Genomic DNA, 19,008 nt, shown 5'->3' with positions numbered 1-19,008 from the left:
TCCAGGCAGGAGTTGATCATGGTGAGGGTTTGCCAAACGTGCTTTCCTCTTAGCACATTTCTCCCTTTGTTCCTGAGTTCATGCTTCTTCAAAGTCCATGACACCTTTGGTAGAGGCTATTCTCCAACTGGAGCACTCACAGGCCGGTGTTTCTCAATCATCTGTGCTTATACTGCATTTTTAAAGATTTGCCTTGAGAGCATCTTTAAACCTCTTTTACTGTCCACTAGTATTTCGCTTTCCATTCTTAAGCTGCGAATACAGTAGCTGCTTTGGAAGACAATAATCAGGCATCCGAACCACATGACCAGTCCAACAAAGTTGATGTTGAAGAATCATTGCTGATTCTTCACTGGTGATCTTTGCTTTTTCAGTACACTGATATTTGTTCGCCTGTCTTCCCAAGTGATGTGTAACTGTTTGTAATGTGACCTACATGGGGATGCTCTCAAGTATTAAATCAGGGTGTGGGGGACCTCAAGTCCATTGGTCTCGTTGGTCCTACCAGGCCTCCCCTCCACAGTTGGTTTTGACTAAGCAATGGCCTGCCAGTTACCTGAAGCTGATGTCAGGTTTGGGCAGGTAAGAAAGTGGCTGGACTGGAGCACAAGGAGCTTCTGAGGTGCCACTGATCAGTTAGGCTCTTACATTTTTATGACCTCATAAAAGTTTCTGAAAGCACGGGTAGAAAAAAGAAAAGAGCAAGATATGAGCTGGAAAGACCCTGAATTCAACTTTGTCTCAGCGACAGACAACTTTAGGCAAGCATCCATGGCTGTAATCTAATCATACTGCCCCAATGAGCCTGCTTTGCAGGGGTTTTGTAATGATTTCTGAGCTAGATTTCTGAGTAGAAGAGCATCTCCTGGCAATGCCAGTTCCTTGGATAACTTTCATCCTTTCACCCTCTTCCCAACGTGCTTATCGCATATGAGCTTGTCTCATTATTAGGAATCAGTTTTGCAAAGGGTGAAACTACCTTGTTGACATGCAAGGGGAGCCAGCTGCAACCCCATCCCTCCAGCTGTGAAGGCCAGCCCCTCCTCTGCCTCCCAAGCCCTTGACTCTGAACAAGACATGGGCCTTGAGAATTGTAGCTTTCCTCTTGCCTGTCTCTTGTTAGCTTTCTATATTTTTGTTTAAGACTTTCTAGGACTGTTGCAACTTTGCTTTCTGCAGAGGCTTTTAAATGAGCCTCTAAGGCTATTTTTTCTTTCCATAAAGGAGGCTGTCCAAACATCTTTCACTGTGATCAAAATAACATTTTCTCTTAGTTTAGAGCAGGGGTCAGCATGGTTTATCTTGCCTGGGCCGGATTGGTCCTGGGGAGATTCCTCTGTGGGCTGGAAGATTTGAAGCAAACAGCTCTCTCACACAAAATCTCAAAGCTGCCCTTGTCCACTCTGTTTCAATATGGAAAGCGAGATAGGAAGTAGAAATCATGAAATAAAAATTTAAAGTCTGAAAATTAGGAGTCCTCCTTCCGGTTCAGCCCCCAGCCGATACCTCTCCTTTGACTGCGGTTCCACAGAGGGCAAACCCACAGAATGTTGGGCCATTGCAAGGATAGCAACTGCACCCAGCAGTGGCTGGTGCTCATTGAGACTTGTAGGATAGAAGACGGAGATCATTAGTGGGTGGAGCCAATGCCCTCTGTACTTCTAATGTAAATGCTGTCCCAGGACAGCTTAAAAACAAATAGCAAAACCATTTGTAAGAAAGACAATTATAATAAAAATAAAATTATTATAATAAATTATTAAAAATAATAAAACTAATTTTTCAGACTATTTAAAAAATATTATAGTATGATGAAATCTCTGGATTTGAGCTATGAGCAACAGAAGTCATTAATTATAATATTGTGGTTATGATTTGATAGATAGAAGATAGGGTGCAGCAGAAGGGGAGAAAAAACTCCACGGAAGAGGAGTGGGAAGTTGACAAAAATAAGAGAAAAGATGAAATTGTGTTATGACTGCATATGGTAAAAATGTTGAAATTTAATAAAATATAATTGGGGGAAAACCTAATAAAACTGAAGATGGGCTCCAGAGGTGAAAGCAATGTTAAGAACAAGAGATCAGCCACTCAGATTCATTGATTCCAGCAGGACAAATGCCCCCCAAAATCAAAACTTAAAGTAGGACTGGAAGGGCCACATGGACTTTCCAAGGTAGGACCTTCGTTACTCCAGGTGTGGCTCCTGAGGATGCCAACTCCTGTATCCCTTCCAGTTACTGCTGTTGGTATTCAAAGATGTCAAAAAGAGCAGGCAGGCTCGTTTGTCAGTGGAAATACTGTGTTCTCTTTTGGCCTCAGAATCTAAAAATAAAGGAATGGCACTGACTATAACCAGCGCCCCCCCCCCCCTTTCCTTCCACAAAGCTTGGCTACGTCTGAACATCCTGGTTTTCATTGCTTTGGGCCTGGTTTTGAGAAAACCGAGTTTGGGTGGGAAGTGTGATTTGTCACACTTCCATGTTCCATTCTAGTACTATATCTGTAAATACCGTGTCTGTTTCTGTTTCCCAGTATTTTACCAACTTCGATGCCTTGGCATCCCTCCAGCTTAGGCACACACTCAGCAGCTGACCCAAGGTAGTGCGGGGAGCCTAACCTGCCCCTCGCCTGCCACCTTTCCCTTGTAACCCCCTCCCCACAGCTTCAATGCTGGGAAAGCTATTGGTTCAAGAATTCCACAATTCAAGAACTGGAAGTGAGAAGGAGGTGAACTGAGTCAGGTCACTGAGCTGTCTTCCTTAGTATTGTCTACTCTGACTGGCAACAGCTCTAGATTGTCTCCGGCAGTGGTTTTCCCCAGCTCTGCTGCTTGCTACCTGAGACCTGGGACCTCCTGGATGCAAAATGGGTGTTCTGCCCCTGAGCTATGGGGCAGGAAGAGAAATTGAGTTATGCTCTATTCCCCCACCATTTGCTACAGCCAGCTCTGGTTTGTTTTTCAGCCTCTCTGGAGATGAATGAAAGTTCTCGTTGGACAGAGGAGGAGATGGAAACCGCTAAAAAAGGTGACACTGTTGTTTTGTTTTCTGCTTAAATGTCCCTTCTCTCCTGAATAAGTTTGCTTGGCATTAGATCTATTCAGTGCTTGCATAGTTGGTGCAATATGTTGTGGAATTGAAGGTGCTTTTTGTGAGCGATTTGAAACATGCTCCTTGAGTCTGAGCAGCTTCTGTGCAGTAGCCCTGCTGTGTCCTGCTGGGCTGACACTGCAGCCAGAGGTGAGCAGCGCCAGGTGTATTCACTTGGGTTGCAAGAGGCAGGTCTGAGCCTCCTCAAGGATTTTATACGATCCCTTTCTTCTTTGCTGAGATTCTTGTCCTTTGTTTTGTGGTGAATATATGGAAAGTGTGCAGGCAAGTAGCCTGTTGACTTGCTTAGTTAAGGGAAGACTGCTCTTACCTCCCAGTTCTGGTTACCTGTTCTAGCCAGTGAGTGAAAAGGCATTGGAAATGCTGGAGACATGCAAAAATTTAGCAACAACAACAACAGCAACAATTTATTTATACCACGCCCATCTGGCTGGGTTTCCCCAGCCACTCTGGGCAGCTTCCAACAAAATATTAAAAATACAATAAAACATGTTGATGATGCTGTGTACACAATAATCTGACCTCCAAATTGGATTATTGTAATGCATTCATTATTTGTGAGGCTGCCCTTGAAAATGATTCAGAACATTTCAACTAGTACACAGTTAAGCTACCAGAATTGTGGCTGGTTTACCTAGATTTGAGGTTCCCAAACTATGGTTCACAAGCTTCGTTCAGGTGGTCTGTGGTTTGCCCACATTAAATATCGCATATGAAGATCAGTGCTGGATAAGACCAAAGACCTAATGAGTGCAGCTTCCTGTTTTCACCGTGGCCATCCAGACACCTCTGGGAAGCTCACAAGCAGGACCTGAGTCTGTTGCTGTCTCACTTGCAGGTCTCAGAAACTCCTATGCAGAGCCATACTTCCTCTGGCAGTAGGGGTAGAACATTGCCATTGTGCCTAGTAGCGATTGATAGTCTTCTCCTCCATGAATTTGTCTCATTCTCTTTAAAGCCATCCACCAAATCCCTGCAAAACTTTGTGCATTAATTTATTTGCGGAATTTCTTAATGCTAATATCTCAGCAGCATACAATCAGTAAAAGCCACAGTATATAACAAAATGCTGGAAAGGTCTGATATGCATTAATAAATGCAGCACCAAAATCAATAAACAATCAATACATAGCCAGCAAAATCCAAGAAACAGGGCCAACAGAACACGTTTCAAGCAAAGACCAGGGTGCAAAGAAGTAAGTCTTCCATTAGCACCAAAAGCTCCTAAAGTGTTGGCGCCAGTTGTAACTGAGAGTTCAGGGAGTTTCACAGCTGGGGCACTTATACTGGCAATGCCTTCTCTTGTATCACCCCACAGCAGATTCTCAGCAAATGTGGCAGCGACATGAGGGCACCTCCACTCCATCTTAACATTCAGGCAGGTACATCTGGGACAGCTGCTCCACCAAGTTTCTAGGTGTTAAATTGTATAGAGCTTAATCTGTCAGTACAAGCACAGATTAATCAGTACAAAATGAGTCACTGTCAGCAGGATTTCAACTTGCTTGATACATAATTTTGTTTCCAGTTCAGGGTGCACAAGATCTGTTGCGGGGCAGTTGCACAGTGGATTGTATCGCGTGGATGCACGTCAGATGTGCTGCACGGGGTGCAGGTACAGGCTGCTTTGCGGAGCCCCACGTTGACAATGTGGGTTGCTGTCAAGAAGCAAGCGAGGCAGAACAGGCTCAGCAGCCCTTGGGATAGTGCATCTCTTGGCAAGAGGGAGGCTTAAGTGAAGGAAGGAGGGATTGCGTGTTGCTGCAGGAGACAAAAGAAGGAAGCACCCTGTAATTAGCATTAAGCAGGGAAATGCAAGTCTGGCAAGAGGAAAGTTCTTGCCTAATGACACTTTTATCGTGAAATAAACCGTTGAACCAACAGGCTGTCAAAACATACAGCAGCTATTATAATTATGGGGTACGGTAATGTTGTTGGAGGTGTAGTACCCCTCCTTTAAAAAAAAAAGCCTGATCCTAGCTCGTTCAACTAGGAGCGGAATAAATAACTGGAGCAAAATCAGGGTTAGATTCACTATGGTTAGGAATCCTTTTCCTCAAGGAGTGCCTTTACCCACGTATCTACACACACTCAGGGTACAGGTTGGCTCCTGTGGCTCCCTCAGAGTCTAAAATAGTGGTTGCACAGAGCAGAGCTTTTTTTTGCGGTGGTGTAAGTCACTTGGAGGGCACTCTTGTCAGGCTGTGGCCAAGCTCTGAGGTGGTCCACTGAGAGGGGTCCAGTTCGGCCGCCTTGAAGGGCACAAGAAAGACAATGTGGTCAAGTAGAAGATGGGGATTTAGGGTCTGAAGCAGGGAAGTGAGGAGCAAATGGGCCAGGGGCAGAAGAAGTGATGGTTCAGATCAAGGATGCTGGCCACAGTCTCTGTAGCTATTCCATGATACAAGTTGCTTAGACTGAGGAGTCATGGGTGGCACTCTACTTATATACAGCCAGCCAGACTCTCACCGGTTTCTCAGGCCACCGGGCCCTGCTGAGTTGATGACCTTCAGTAGCGTGCTTGGCTGTGATAAAGGCATTGCTGCAGCATGGGAAACATCAGGTTTGTAATTCCTTCAGCTCTTGAGCTACCTTGGTTTTGCAGGAAGTAAGGTGCCTGGATCCCCACTGCCTTAATCCCTAGTTTGAGCCCTGAAGCACCTTACGGATCCTGACACTTTACTCTCTGCACCATCATTGCATGTCAGTACAGGAGCGCCTATTTTCAGCAGCACCCAAAAGGTGACCACCAGCTTTCTGTTTCTGTGCTGATGCTTCCAGCCCCACTTACTCAGCTGTGCCAGCCACCATCATTAATGTTCCACAATGAAATGCTGCAGAGGATAAGTGGAAACAGGGCTATATCAAGTGCTTTATTGCATTGCATTTTGGATAAATTAAAGATGGTGGCTGTGCAGGATCAATTGGAACCAAGTTGTTGCTTGGTTCCAGTAGGAAGAGCACCAGCAATTTGGCGGCAGTGGGGTGTGTGTTGCTTACTGAGGATGTTGAAGCAGTGAGGGTTGGCATCAGCCCCAGTGAGCTCCCAGCAGCTACTGGAGTGTGCTCAGGACAGTGCCAATGCTGTGCCAGATTGATTTGCTTTCCATCTTTGGTGTCCATCTATGCTTCCCCATTTTTCTGCATACACACCTATCTGTTTCCTGGCTCAGCGTGTACCTTTCGTTCAGCATCCAGCCCTGAAAGTTAGGCACTTTAGGAAATTTGGGAAATTATGTGGTTCTCTTCTCTGACAGGCTTCCCTCTCTTTTCAGTGCTACAATGTCTGGAAAAGGGTTTGTTGTTACAGGTTTAAACAGTGATTGTACTGTGATTACATTACATTGGCTGAAATGCATGGCTTGGGGTGACTGTGCAGTGGTTTCCTAACCTTCAAACCTCTAGTCACTGAGCTGGGCAAAACTCTACTACAAATGTGGAGGATCCTCCTTTTCCTCAGTAAAGGGAAAGGGACCCCTGACCATTAGGTCCAGTCGCGGACGACTCTGGGGTTGCGGTGCTCATCTCACTTTACTAGCTGGGGGAGCCGGCGTACAGCTTCCTGGTCATGTGGCTAGCCTGATTAAGCCACTTCTGGCGAACCAGAGCAGTGCAGAGAAACACCGTTTACCTTCCCACCGGAGCGATACCTATTTATCTACTTGCACTTTGATGTGCTTTCGAACTGTTAGGTTGGCAGGAGCAGGGACTGAGCAATGGGAGATCACCCCGTCGCGGGGATTCGAACCGCTGACTTTCTGATCAGCAAGCCCTAGGCTCAGTGATTTAGACCACAGCGCCACCCGCGTCCCATCTTTCCCCCAGTACATGCCATTAAACCCTTTCTCATCTGTTTTGAATGATTTATTCATCCAGATATTCAGCCAGACTGTCCCTGAAGGCTACGGGTGGGAAACAAGAATATAAAAAATATAAATAATGCATAACAAATGTCCAGTTTAAAATCTGCTTTAAAAAGATAAAAACATACCAATAAAGCCACCCTCATAGTGGATTATGCCTGGCTGTTAAAAGCAAAACCATGTTTTAAAAAATAAAGTCTTAAACAGAACCAGTAGTTTTCAGTTTTTCCAGACCCACCCTTTTATTTATTATTTTATTCATTAAATTTCTATACCCCCCTTCACCTGAGGATCACAGGGTGGTTTGCAGTATAAAACACAAAATATATACCATAGTAATAAACAAAAATAACAACTTGCACACAGTTCAAATTGTTTAATTTAAACAATTAGATTTAAAAGGATGTAGGTTGTTGATCAGCCAAAGGCCTGGGAGAAGAGGAGTGTTTTGCCTGGTGCCTAAAGATAGGTAACAAAGGCACCAGGTGAGTTGGCTCTCTCTGGGGCGAGCATTCCTCAAGTGGGGAGCCGCTGCCACCCTCCAGACCTCTCATTGAGAGGGACATGAAGATGGGCCTCAGGCGATGATTGCAGGGGACAGGTGGTCCTTGCCCCAAAAGGGGGAGATTGGCTACTGGCTGGTAATTACTTAGATTTTCTGGTTCCAATGAGGGTTTCTTGAGGAGTGGCTTTACCACTGCCTCTTTCAAGCAGGCAGGGACCAGCCTCTCTTGCAAGGAGCATTAATCACCTTCCTGGCCCAGCCAGCTGTCCCGTCCCTTCCCCTTCAGCCAAGAGGTGGAAGGGTTCACAGTGCAAGTGGTTGCCCTGACTGATCCAAGCACCTTGTCCACATCCTCAAGCCTTACTAGCTAAAACTCATCTAATGACAGTGCTCTGGGCAGTTCTCAATATTCATCTGCCAAAACAGGTCCATGGTCCTGGCGGATGCAAGCGATTTTATCCTCAAAATGCTTTGCAAACAACTCACAGGGAGCTACTGTCAGTTCTGCCACCTCTTTCGGGCCAGACTGTAAGAGGCCCCTCACTACTTGGAAAAGCTCTGCCGGATGGCGCAATGGGGATGCAATGGAGATAGCAAAGTATGCCTTTTTTGCTACTTTTCCAGCCACTGGGCGAGCTCAATAATGCACACTCACCAGTGTTTGCTTGCAATTGTCTTAGTTTTTTTCTTTCACTTGCATTCAAGCTGTCTCCCAGCTTTTTTCTTTGCCCTAAGCTGCACAAATGGGCTCCACAAAGTGGAAGAGGGAGCTCACGGGCAATCATGTCAACAGCTCAAGCCATCCTGAGGTTCCACAAGAGCGCCAGTCATATCAGTCGGGAAATTCCTCAGAGCTATCTGGAAACCCATTGGATCCACCAGCCTCCCAGGGCAGACCATCCTGCCTCTCCTCTAACACCCCATACACCCTGCCTGTCCCCTGTGGGAATTCCAAAGAATTCCCTGTAATTCCCTTTTGGGAGTTACAAAGTTCTACTCGACTTGTTAGACCAACCGAAACCAAAGCAAAAGCAAGCAGCCTCTGTGCATTGCAGCACACCCCGAGTGGTGCTAGCACACTTTTGGATCCTTGTGTCTTTGTGGCACTCTTGCCGATCCAATTGGGCACCAGGCTGGCAATGCTAGGTGCAGGTCTCCATATGGGATAAGTTGGCTGCCTGCTTCCAGCTCTCCAAGCTGGCATTCTCCTCTCCCTCCCAGAGTTTTTCACACATTCTTGTTTGGAAGGCAGTTCTGCAGCATCCTGAGTAATGCGTTGGAGGTGTGGGGGCAGGCGCTGAGCATAGCTCTTAACGTCTCTCCTGTCGCGCTGCTCTCCCTCCTGCACACTTGGCCGTCTGTCATGAGGAGCTTCGCAGAGTTGAGTTGTTCTGTTGCTGTTGTAAGCAGAGAGATTGTTTTTCATTACTGCAAATTTTATTTAATTTTTATCTCATCCTACATTTTTAATTCTGCTGCAGTGTCATCGTTATTGTTGTCATGCAGAGGTCACGAACTGAGCCGTGTGTATGTGTTCTTCATTTCAGCCTTTGTTCTCACAGAGTAAAATGGTGGAATCTTTGTCTGGACTGTTCCACTTCTGGGGCGGGTGGGAGTTTGGAGGGAGTGATTCAGGAATAAGCAGAGGGTTAGAGGAAACAGCTTGCAGCACATTAGCATGTGATATTTGGAGACATACTGCGCCATTCCCGTAAGTATACAGTAGGGGACCATAGTCAACAAGTTGCTGTTTGTCTCTTCAGCTCCCAGGGGTTGGCAGATTGCATGGCACTCCTTGCTCTTTGACCAGGAGCAGCTGGCACTGATTTGATCCAGCTGGATTGGCAAGAACTCTTGAGATATTGGCCAGTGTGGTGGAACCTGCTGGCAGGCTGACCCAACTCTCCTTTTGAACCCATAGCTCCATATTGAACAGCTGGCTCCCAGAGCTTATCACTATGGCACATCCTGCTACATGAGCCCTAATGCCCGCTCTGACCTGTGCATGACCCCTCCTGTGAGGAAGTGGTTCAAAACCCTCCCACCTCCTGGAGCCCAGGAGGCACATCTCCTTAGGCATAGCCATCTCCTCTCCCTTTGAGATTCAAAGCTTTCTCAAACTGCTCTGTAACATCCAGGATCACCTGAATGCCCAGGATGTCCCCATCAAGAAGGCTTTGTTCTCTGCCTGGGGCTGGAAAGGAGGCCAGGTCTAGATTCCTTGGTGCAAAATGTTATTCGCCTTTTGTCTTTGCGGAAGGTAATGACTGGACTTTCTGCCCTTCCCTGCTCAGGGCACCTATCATGTCCAGAACACGGGGAATCAACGGATCCTGAGCTGTATTCACTGTGTGGTTCCCAGCTGCATCTCCTTGGGATCTTGATGCTTAATGAACATCCTTCCTTGTTCCTATGGTGTGCTTCCAGACCTCTGAAGGTCTGCAAGAATTGTAAAAGCACAGCCTGCTCATATAACATATTTGCTGGGGAGGGGGTGCGTGTGCGCAAAACATGAAAACATGTGGCACAAATGGAGACAGAACTCAGAATCTCTGCTTACAACAATCTAATTTTCTAGCCCTTTGATTACGAAATTGTGTTTCTGTGTCCATACACACCCCCATGTGCGAGGGTCAGGGAGGGTCTGCAGGGGAACCCTGATTGGTTTTATCCCTCCCCATGGCTAACAAAAGCACAAAGCATTGTGAAATTGGGGGCAGGGAGGGAGTCCATAACATTCACATGGAGTGATTTATATTAGTTGCAAAATTAGGGTTTTGTGATGTAAAATTTCAGCTACTTCAGTGCAAATCTCCTCCCTGCCATTTTATTTTAAATCTGTATAGAATAGTTTGTTAGTACAGTCTCTTCACAGCTCTAGGTGATGTTTTCTGTCTTCAGGCACTTTCAGATGGCATTTAGAGCTTCTTGGAAACAAAAGAGACTCTCTTGATGCCTGTGGTTTTTTAATAGTTGCTAATGCTTTGTTGTTTCTTTTCCTGCTTGCTGTTTTATTATTGTAATAGTGTTTTAAAATCTGTTTTGTTGTCTGCAATGATCTTTTAGCTGCCCTTGGGGTCCTCTAGACAGCAAGTTGGGAGACAAATGTTTTAAATTAATACATGACACATCCCTTTACTTTGAATGATGGTGATTATTTATTATTATTATTATTATTATTATTATTATTATTATTTTAAAGAAATTTTCTTTCCATTGCAGTTCACAATCTTAGGAGTAAGTTACACTGAGTCTAATAACACATACTCTCAAGGATGTGGGCAGAGGATTGCAGCCACCCTGTCTTACAAATAAAGTATTCTCAGTAGTGTTCAACTAAGTTACAGTCAAGGGAGAGTCACTGAAATTAATGGACTTAAGTGAGCCCTCTTCATTAATTTTGATGCGTCTACTCTGAGTAGTACGAAATCAAGAAAATTTACAATATTTAAAACATACAAATGTTTGCTATATTAATTATGCCACACCACATGCCTCATTCTTGGCTGCATGAAGGGCAAAGTGTTCAGATAAAAGGTTTTCTCTGTTGGCAGCAGGAATAAAGGAGGCATTTAGTGGAATATCTAGCAAAAACTGTCTCCTGGGTGAGGTGGGAAGGTGGTGCAGGAGAGTGGGGGCGGTGCCAGAGCTTCTCAAAGCAAAGGGGGCAGTTGGGGCGGCATGAGAGTGTGCAAAAGTATTCACTAGCAGGTTGGACTAGATGACCCTCTTGCTCCCTTCCAGCTCTACAGTTCTATGATTCTGTGATCTTGCTTGCCCTCCTTTGCACACATTCCACCTGGTCAATATCCATCTTAACTGGTGCCCAGAACTGGACACCGGATCCAGACTAAGGGCTCATCCACACTTCGATTGCCCCTTGCCTAAAAACCTTGGGTCTAGTGGGGGGGGGGGAGCAGAAGTGGGAATGACCCTGAAGTTATTTCTGCTGCAGCCTCATTGATAGTGTGAAAAGTTAGTGGCTTCAAGTCCTTTTGATTCCCATGGGAGCTACTTGCAGCTGACTTCCAGGGGTGTAGCCAGGGTTGCCCTTGGGAGAGACCCCTGGGCACCCGCCTGCCACCATCCTCTGTCTGGCTCTGTCTAGCAGATTCGGAATGAAATGTCTCAACAACAATTGCTTTAAATTACTTTCTTTTGGCTCCAAGTGCTCAGAAAAATCTGTCAAAGTCTTCAGTCATTTGAAAAATATGAAGTTAGTAAACTTTACGAATCTTATTTTCTATCTTTCTCTTTTAACCTCCTTTTTGTTCTGTTTAAAATTTCTTTTTCCTTCTCTATTTCTCGCCCCCGCCATTTTCTGTGTTTTTATTGTATCTAGATAAAAATATTGGTTTGGTTGAAAAAAGGGAAATAATATTAAGTTTTGTATTTTTAAACCTTAATAAATAAAATTAATTAATTAATTAATAAAATTTATTTTTTTAAAAAAATGTAAACTAGGAAGTTAAATAAAAATTAACACTAAGGGGTACCTTTCATGCAGTTAATGATTAGATTTTGCAAAATTACAAAGAACATGCCTTTTTTTCATCTTTTTTTAAAAAAATCTAAACTAAACCAAGTTTTATTGGATTTGCTGAAAACCTTTTCAGCACTTCCTTCTTAAATTCCTCCTGTCTGCCAGCAGAGTTTTTCTGTGCACCCTCACCAAGTGTAGTCCACTGAGATGCTCCTCTGCCATCTTTGACCTTAGCCAGGTCTTTACTCTTGTCAAGGTACTGAATGACTGCTCCAGGGTACAAATGCTGCATGGCTGAGCAAGAGAGATGAGCAGAGCCTTTCTGTGGCAGGGCAAAATATTTCCAGGGACGCGGGTGGCGCTGTGGGTTAAACCACAGAGCCTAGAACTTGCCGATCAGAAGGTCGGCGATTCAAATCCCCGTGATGGAGTGAGCTCCCGTTGCTTGGTCCCTGCTCCTGCCAACCTAGCAGTTCGAAAGCACCTCAAAGTGCAAGTAGATAAATTGGTACTGCTCCAGCGGGAAGGTAAACGGCATTTCCATGCGCTGCTTTGGTTCGCCAGAAGCAGCTTGGTCATGCTGGCCACATGACCCGGAAGCTGTCTGTGGACAAACGCCGGCTCCCTTGGCCAATAAAGCAAGATGAGCACTGCAACCCCAGAGTCGGTCACCTTAAAATATTTCCACCTCTTTTACTAGATCCGCTCTTTTAACTGGTTTTTGTGAGCATTTCAATTTCAAATATTCAGATTACCGTATTTCCACTTTTAGTTTTTTTAAAAAATTTAAAATTTTATTTACTTGATTTAGGGAGGCAGCTCTCCCGCCCTCCCCGCCCCCTGGGGCTATGCTCATGCTAACTTACCTTCCTGTGCATGTCTACTCAAAAGTAAATACCACTCAGATCAATGGGTTTCACTTTCCAGTAACTGTTTATAGCAGTTTTCCCCACAAGCCACTTGAAAACTGCTGATGGTCTTGGTGGACCATTTAATGATTTTTCTGCCTGTTGCAGCAATTGTAATGCCCTGTGCTAAGATGATGCAGGATTCTTAATTGTGTTTTTACTGCTTCTTTTATTTTTTGCATTGTAATTTGTTGTGTTACAGTTTGCATTCCACAGAATTCAAATTGTAAGATTATATAATAAAAAAAGGAAGTGATAACAGTACATATGAGTATTCAGTGTGGACACACTGCAGTCAGACCAAGTGAATAAAGCTTATGGTCCACAGTTTGGGAACCTCTGGTGTGTTGGATTGTAGCATTAGCCTGCGTCCAGCTGGGTGACATTCGTTTCAACATGTGCAATATACCACGTGGGGAAATGGGTGAAGATAAAAATTTAAAATCTGGTGAGGATTAAATTCCATTCATACTAACTTAATAAAATGTTGTGTGGACTTTGAAATTTAAATGCTTTTTCATAATATAAATGGTCACCAGTCTCTAAGCTTTAATTCACATTCTGATGACATTCTGTCGCTTCTGAAGTTGCAAACATGAAAAAGTTTAGCTCCCCTCAAACCTTGTTACTTCATTCTGCTTTTCTTGGTAATACACCAGTATGAATCCAGTTTTCCAGCCCTTGGTGCTTTTCTGAGAGCCAGTACAAGAACATAGAGAACTGTGAAATTTTGGGAGGAGCTCATGATTTGATATAGGTTCACCATTTTGGGGAAGGGTGGGGAAAATATTTGTCCCCGGGGGCTGGATCTTTATCTCCCCACATGTCTGCGAGCCAACTTTGACAAATGGGAAGCGCCACCCACCTGTCAATCATCCAATGTCATCATGAACTGCCCACCTGGCAAAGTTGTCTTGTGGGGTGGGGTGGAGGAGATAGCATCCAGGAAACAGCACCAAGCTGGTTTGAACTCTCTGCTCACCTGCTGATGAGAGGAGACTTCAGTCCTGTTCTCTGCAGGGATCTATTTCACCAACACATTCCCTCCAGGGATCTGAACAGTATTGCGCGCACCCCAGGGGAAGTGGCAGAGCCAACACAGTATTGAACCCTGCTCAGCAGCTGATGTCACTGGCCCAAAGGAGTGCTGTCAGGTAGATGTGGTTTGGGGAAAATGCCTCATGGGCCAAGACTGGCCCACTGGCTAGAGGTTCCACACCCCTGATCTTGGGGAAGGGCCATAGTTCAGGGTAGATCACATGGTTTTCCTACAAAAGATTCTTGGTTCAATCCCCGACCTTCCCAGTAGAGTTGGGGAATCACCCTTACATCTAAAACCCTGCAGCCACTGCCACTTAGTGCCAGTGTCTGACTCAGGAATGTAGTTGCTTCATGCTATCTTTCTGCCTGTGAAGTCTTGAAAGCCTTTGGAGAACAATATCTTCAAAGCTTGGGGGTAGGTGAAAGTGGATGACCTCAACAAGCATATCTAATGCTTTGGGAGCCTGGCTTCATCTCCCTGCCCAGATCCTTGACTCTCTCCTTGACCTCCAGTAGCAGAACAAATGTAGGCAATATAAGTGTATCTATCCAAATGCATTTAATTTGTATAATTTATACCAGCTGCCAAAGTCTGCTCTTTTTCCTAGGATGGATATTCCTTGGCTCTGTTGCTTTTAAAAAGTTTGACAGCAAAACATTTACACAGGCCACTTGGTTCTGTGCTTCCTTTTTAAGTTTGGTAATGTCCCAAGAACCTCAGTCGCCCCTGTGTAACACTTGAGGTTGGGAATCATAGAATTATAGGATTGGAAGAGATCTCAAGGGACTTCTAGTCCAATGCAGGAATCTCAATTGGAGCACCCATAACTCCAGGTGTGGTCAGACCAAGGCAGAATAGGGTGATACTATTACTTCCCTTGATCAGGACACTAGACTTCTGTTGATGCAGCCTAGAAAGCATTAGCTTTTTTTGCTGCTGCATCACGCCGTTGCCGCCTCCTCCTCCTCCTCCTCCTCCTCCTTCTTCTCCACCCACCTGGCTGTGTTTCCCCAGCCACTCTGGGTGGCTTACAACACATTAAAAATGGTTAAACATTAGACATTAAAAAATTCCTGATACAGGGTTGCTTCAGATGTTTTCTAAAAGTCAGATACAGTGGTACCTCGGGTTAAGAACTTAATTCGTTCTGGAGGTCCGTTCTTAACCTGAAACTGTTCTTAACCTGAGGTACTACTATAGCTAATGGGGCCTCCCGCTGCACTGCCGCTGCACGACTTCTGTTCTCATCCTGAAGCAAATTTCTTAACCTGAGGTACTATTTCTGGGTTAGCGGAGTCTGTAAGCTGAAGCGTCTGTAACCTGAGGTACCACTGTAGTTGTTTATTTCTTTGACACATGATGGGAGGGTGTTCCACAGGGCGGGCATGACTACTGAGAAGGCCCTCTTCCTGGTTCCTGGTAACCTCACTTCTAGCAGTGAGGGAACTGCCAGAAGGCCCTCAGAGCTGGACCTCAGTGTCTGGGCTGAACGGCAGGGGTGGAGACGCTCCTTCAGGGCTGAGGCCGTTTAGGGCTTTAAAGGTCAGCACCAACACTTTGAATTTTGCTTCGAAACGTACTAGGAACCAATGTAGATCTTTCAGGACTGGTGAAATATGGTTTCTGCAGCCACCCCCAGTCACCAGTTAAGTGACTCATTTTCAGTGTGTGGTCTACTGAGACTCCTCCTGGCAAGCCAGGTGCCCTCCCCCAATCTTACATTGGTGCATCTGGTTCCACCTGCCCTAATGTAGAACCTGACATTTGTCCCTGTTTAAATCCTTTTTGTTAGTTTTGGCCGAGTTCTCCATCTGTGAAGGTAGCATTAGTTACCTCTCCCACCTTGGTGTCATCTGCACATTTGGTGAGCACACCCTCAATTCCTTCATCCACGTTGTTTATAAAGATGTTGAACAACAAGGGGCCCAGGACAGAACCCTGCAGCACATCACTTGTCCATTTTTTCCAGGATGATGAGCAGCAACCATTAGTGAGCAGTCTTTGGCTTCAGTCAGTCAACAAATGCACCTTATAAACATAGTTTGCTGCTCTGGATATTAGGGCTCTTTGGGGATGAAATAGTGATGTCTCTGATTTCTTTTCATTTTCTAACCTTGATCTGTAAATCCATCTGAGCTCCCTTCCTGATGCCCTCTTGTGGAAAAGCCACTCACTCTCTGCCTTGCCTATCTTGTTCTTAAGAGGCGAGATTTCACTTGAAGCCAAGAGTATCTTTACTGAAGAAATGCACACATTTGCGAAAAGCCTGTGACTCTTTGCTTAGCTGGAGGGAGACAGAATCGTATGTTTCCACATAGGAAGTAGGAGGTTCACTGGTGCACTCACATGCTCTGACATGTGTACGTGTGCTGGCAGTATTCAAAGCACTTTGCACACATTATCGCAGCAACCCTGCAAGGTAGGTCATTGTGCCCATATTATGTATGGGAAATCAATACCTCAACAGCTCCAGCCCCCTAAGGCAACCTATTGAGTCCATGGCAGAGGCAGGATCAGAGAGGACAACACTTCAAAACTTTCACTCTAGCTACTACACTGCACCATGACTCACATACAGAAAATGCATGATACGTGAAGCCCCTCTGTTTGCACTTGCCCTGTGAATAGCTCAGCCAGTAGAGCATAAGACTCTTAATCTTAGGGTCATGGGCAAAAGATTTCTGCACTTCTGGGGGTTGGACTAGATGACCCTCATGGTCCCTTCCAACTCTATGATTCTATGTGGAGAGATCCAGCTCCTTTGCCCACCCACACCTCACATCCTGCCTGAACCTCTCAGTTAAGTTACCCCCTCCCACCTAAAAGCATGGTGCCCACCCCCATGTCGTTGGGTGTGCCGGTCACTTATTGGTGTGGAGAGCCTTGACCTCTTTGAACAGTTACCATTGCATGCGGCTCCAGAGCCCTTGCTGTGCCTGCAAAGAGGGCAGATGTGCTCTGGACAAAGTCCACCTCTGGGGCAGAACAGGGGAGCAACAGGCGGGGCAAGCTCAGCTGCCGGGTTTTTTGCCTGCCTTTGCCAAGAAAAACCCCTTTGATTCACATCAGAGCAAAGGAAGCTATTAAGAAAAGCTTTGTTTTCCTGGATCGCTTCCCCCTGCTGTTGACATTCAGGGGAGAGAGAGAGGAGAAGGGTTGCCAAGTTGGCCGCACCCTTGTCGTCTTGGGCCAGCGCCACGCTGCTTATGAGCGCCCTGTCTAGAGGTCACATTCAGACGAAGAAGAAAACTTCTGGGTCACCTGGGGGCAGGATCAGTGGGGAGGGAGGGGGAGGAGGTGGGGGGGAGGGAGCAGATTACGCACAGCTCATTTGGCTCCAGCCTTGGAACAGGCACTCAGCTCTCCTCCTCCTCCTCCTCCTCCTCCTCTTCCTGCTCCTCTGCCATTCCCTCAGCTGACTTGATGAGCGAGTGAAGCCTCCTGCTGCAGGTCGCCTGTCTGCGTTTTTGGCAGCACCTTGAGCATCTCCTGAAATTTGCCTCTCACAGCCTCCCGCCTCCCCCCCCCCCCCGCAGCTGCTGAGCAAGGCAGAGGAGGACTGTAAGGCGGGGGGGGGGGAGAGGGGAAGCGTAACCAATCCGAAAGAACTTTCCAATCCACCTTAACAGATTGTAGTTCCAGGCAGTTGGAAACCTCCGAGGAGCTAAGCAGGTGGGAGTCTTGACAGAGAGAAGAGAGAGAGAGAGCGCGCGCTCTCGAGTGCTGTGGTGTTTTTTTCCTACTGGGTTCCCCCCTCTTTCCCCCCACCAGCCAACGTGGAAGGAAGCAGCAGCCCCAAAGCAGAGAAAGACCCGGCATGGGTGCCCCGCAACTTCGCACAAAGGAACCCAAGGAGTTGTTGACCTATCCCCTGGCTTCGGATTGTGCTCCCCCCTGCTCTTAAAAAGTGCTGGAGAGGAGCGCAGCATGGCTTTCCCAGTTTGCTTTTTCGGCTACTGGAATGGAGTAGAAAAAAAGCCAAGAAAGCAGGAAGGCGGCCAGAGAAGAGGGCTTTTAATGCACTGTTTGCTCTCTGTTGGTTTTTTGTTTTGATTTGTTTTGCTCTTTCCTCTCTATCACGACTGACTCCTCCGGAGAGCTCCCCTCCTTCGCCTGCCGCATGTTTTCAGTGGATTTGCCAGCAGGCGAAGCTGGGAGAAGAGAATGTAAGTCTTGGGTCATTAAACAGACTCGGGGTGGCAGTGGAAAATTGGAGTGTGTGGCACGGGGGACTGTGTGTTTGTGTGTGTGTGTGACAAATACCCTGTAAAGCTGTGTGATATCTCTTCGAGCCAATTTGGACTTGAAGGTCTGTCTTTGGGTTTCTTTTTTCCGCTGGAAGCAGCAGGAAAAAGTGCTGGTGTTTTTTTGTGCATCACAACCTGAAGTCAGTGCCCTGTTCCTGTGGTAGTGATTTATAGGTTGAATGTCACGGCGTGCGTTTATATGGGAAGATTTGTGCTGGGGGGGGGGGGGTTGCAGTGGGGAGGGATTTAGATGACAGGGTGATAGCATGGGCCTGTTTGTGCCATGTAACTCTGGGTGTTCCCTAGCAAGAATGAGGGTGGCTGCTGACATTTCCCTCCCCAGGCGAGTGCGTGTGTGGATAATTATAGTTTTGGGAAGCAGGTGTTGGTGTTTTGGTTTTCGTTACTGTAAAGATAAGGGCAGCTGTACCTGCCAGTTCGCTCCTGCAGGGAAGACTCAGGTGTGTATGCTGGAAACAAGACCGCCCCATCCGAATGAGAGGGAAATGGGACACCTGTACAGCCAGGAGTATCAGAGGCGGGAACACCGCCAAAGACTTGGGAGGGCTATTCCTGCTGGGCAGGCACCGTGAACTGTAGAGCGCTTTGGCTTGTGAGGGAGCACCCTGCAAGAGCCAGGTTGTGGGGTGCTCTATGCAGGCATCCAGAATGGACTTCCATTTGCTTTCTCAATATTTGTTATATTTTATTCTCACGTCATCACGCAAGCGTAGGGCGGCATACGTGGCTGGTTGGGTACCCTTCCCCCCACCCCATCCGTTATTAAACACCTTTAGGTGCCAGGCGAAAACACTCTCTTCAACATGTCGTTTTATATGTGATTGTG

At 46.2% G+C, this 19,008-nt stretch overlaps 2 protein-coding genes across 51 annotated transcripts in view; both read left to right on the top strand.

The window, feature by feature from the left end:
* The window catches only part of LOC310667244 (uncharacterized protein), a 559,738-nt gene that overhangs the window by 298,069 nt on the left and 242,661 nt on the right, over nucleotides 1–19,008 (top strand). The gene's annotated exons all lie outside the window — the stretch shown is intronic.
* Nucleotides 1–19,008, top strand: part of NCOR2 (nuclear receptor corepressor 2) — a 348,844-nt gene that overhangs the window by 214,107 nt on the left and 115,729 nt on the right. For all 50 annotated transcript variants that reach the window (XM_083418926.1, XM_083418964.1, XM_083418929.1 and 47 more), the window contains one exon: nucleotides 2,967–3,029. In XM_083418926.1, coding sequence (XP_083275052.1) covers nucleotides 2,967–3,029 — 63 coding nt within the window. The remainder of the gene's footprint in view (nucleotides 1–2,966; nucleotides 3,030–19,008) is intronic.

This window comes from Podarcis tiliguerta (genome assembly GCF_965153285.1).
Source record: "Podarcis tiliguerta genome assembly, chromosome: 16".
NCBI classification, from domain to species: Eukaryota; Metazoa; Chordata; class Lepidosauria; order Squamata; family Lacertidae; genus Podarcis; species Podarcis tiliguerta.
Note: the sequence above shows the minus strand (reverse complement) of the source record. Positions and strands in the feature narration are given on the sequence as shown.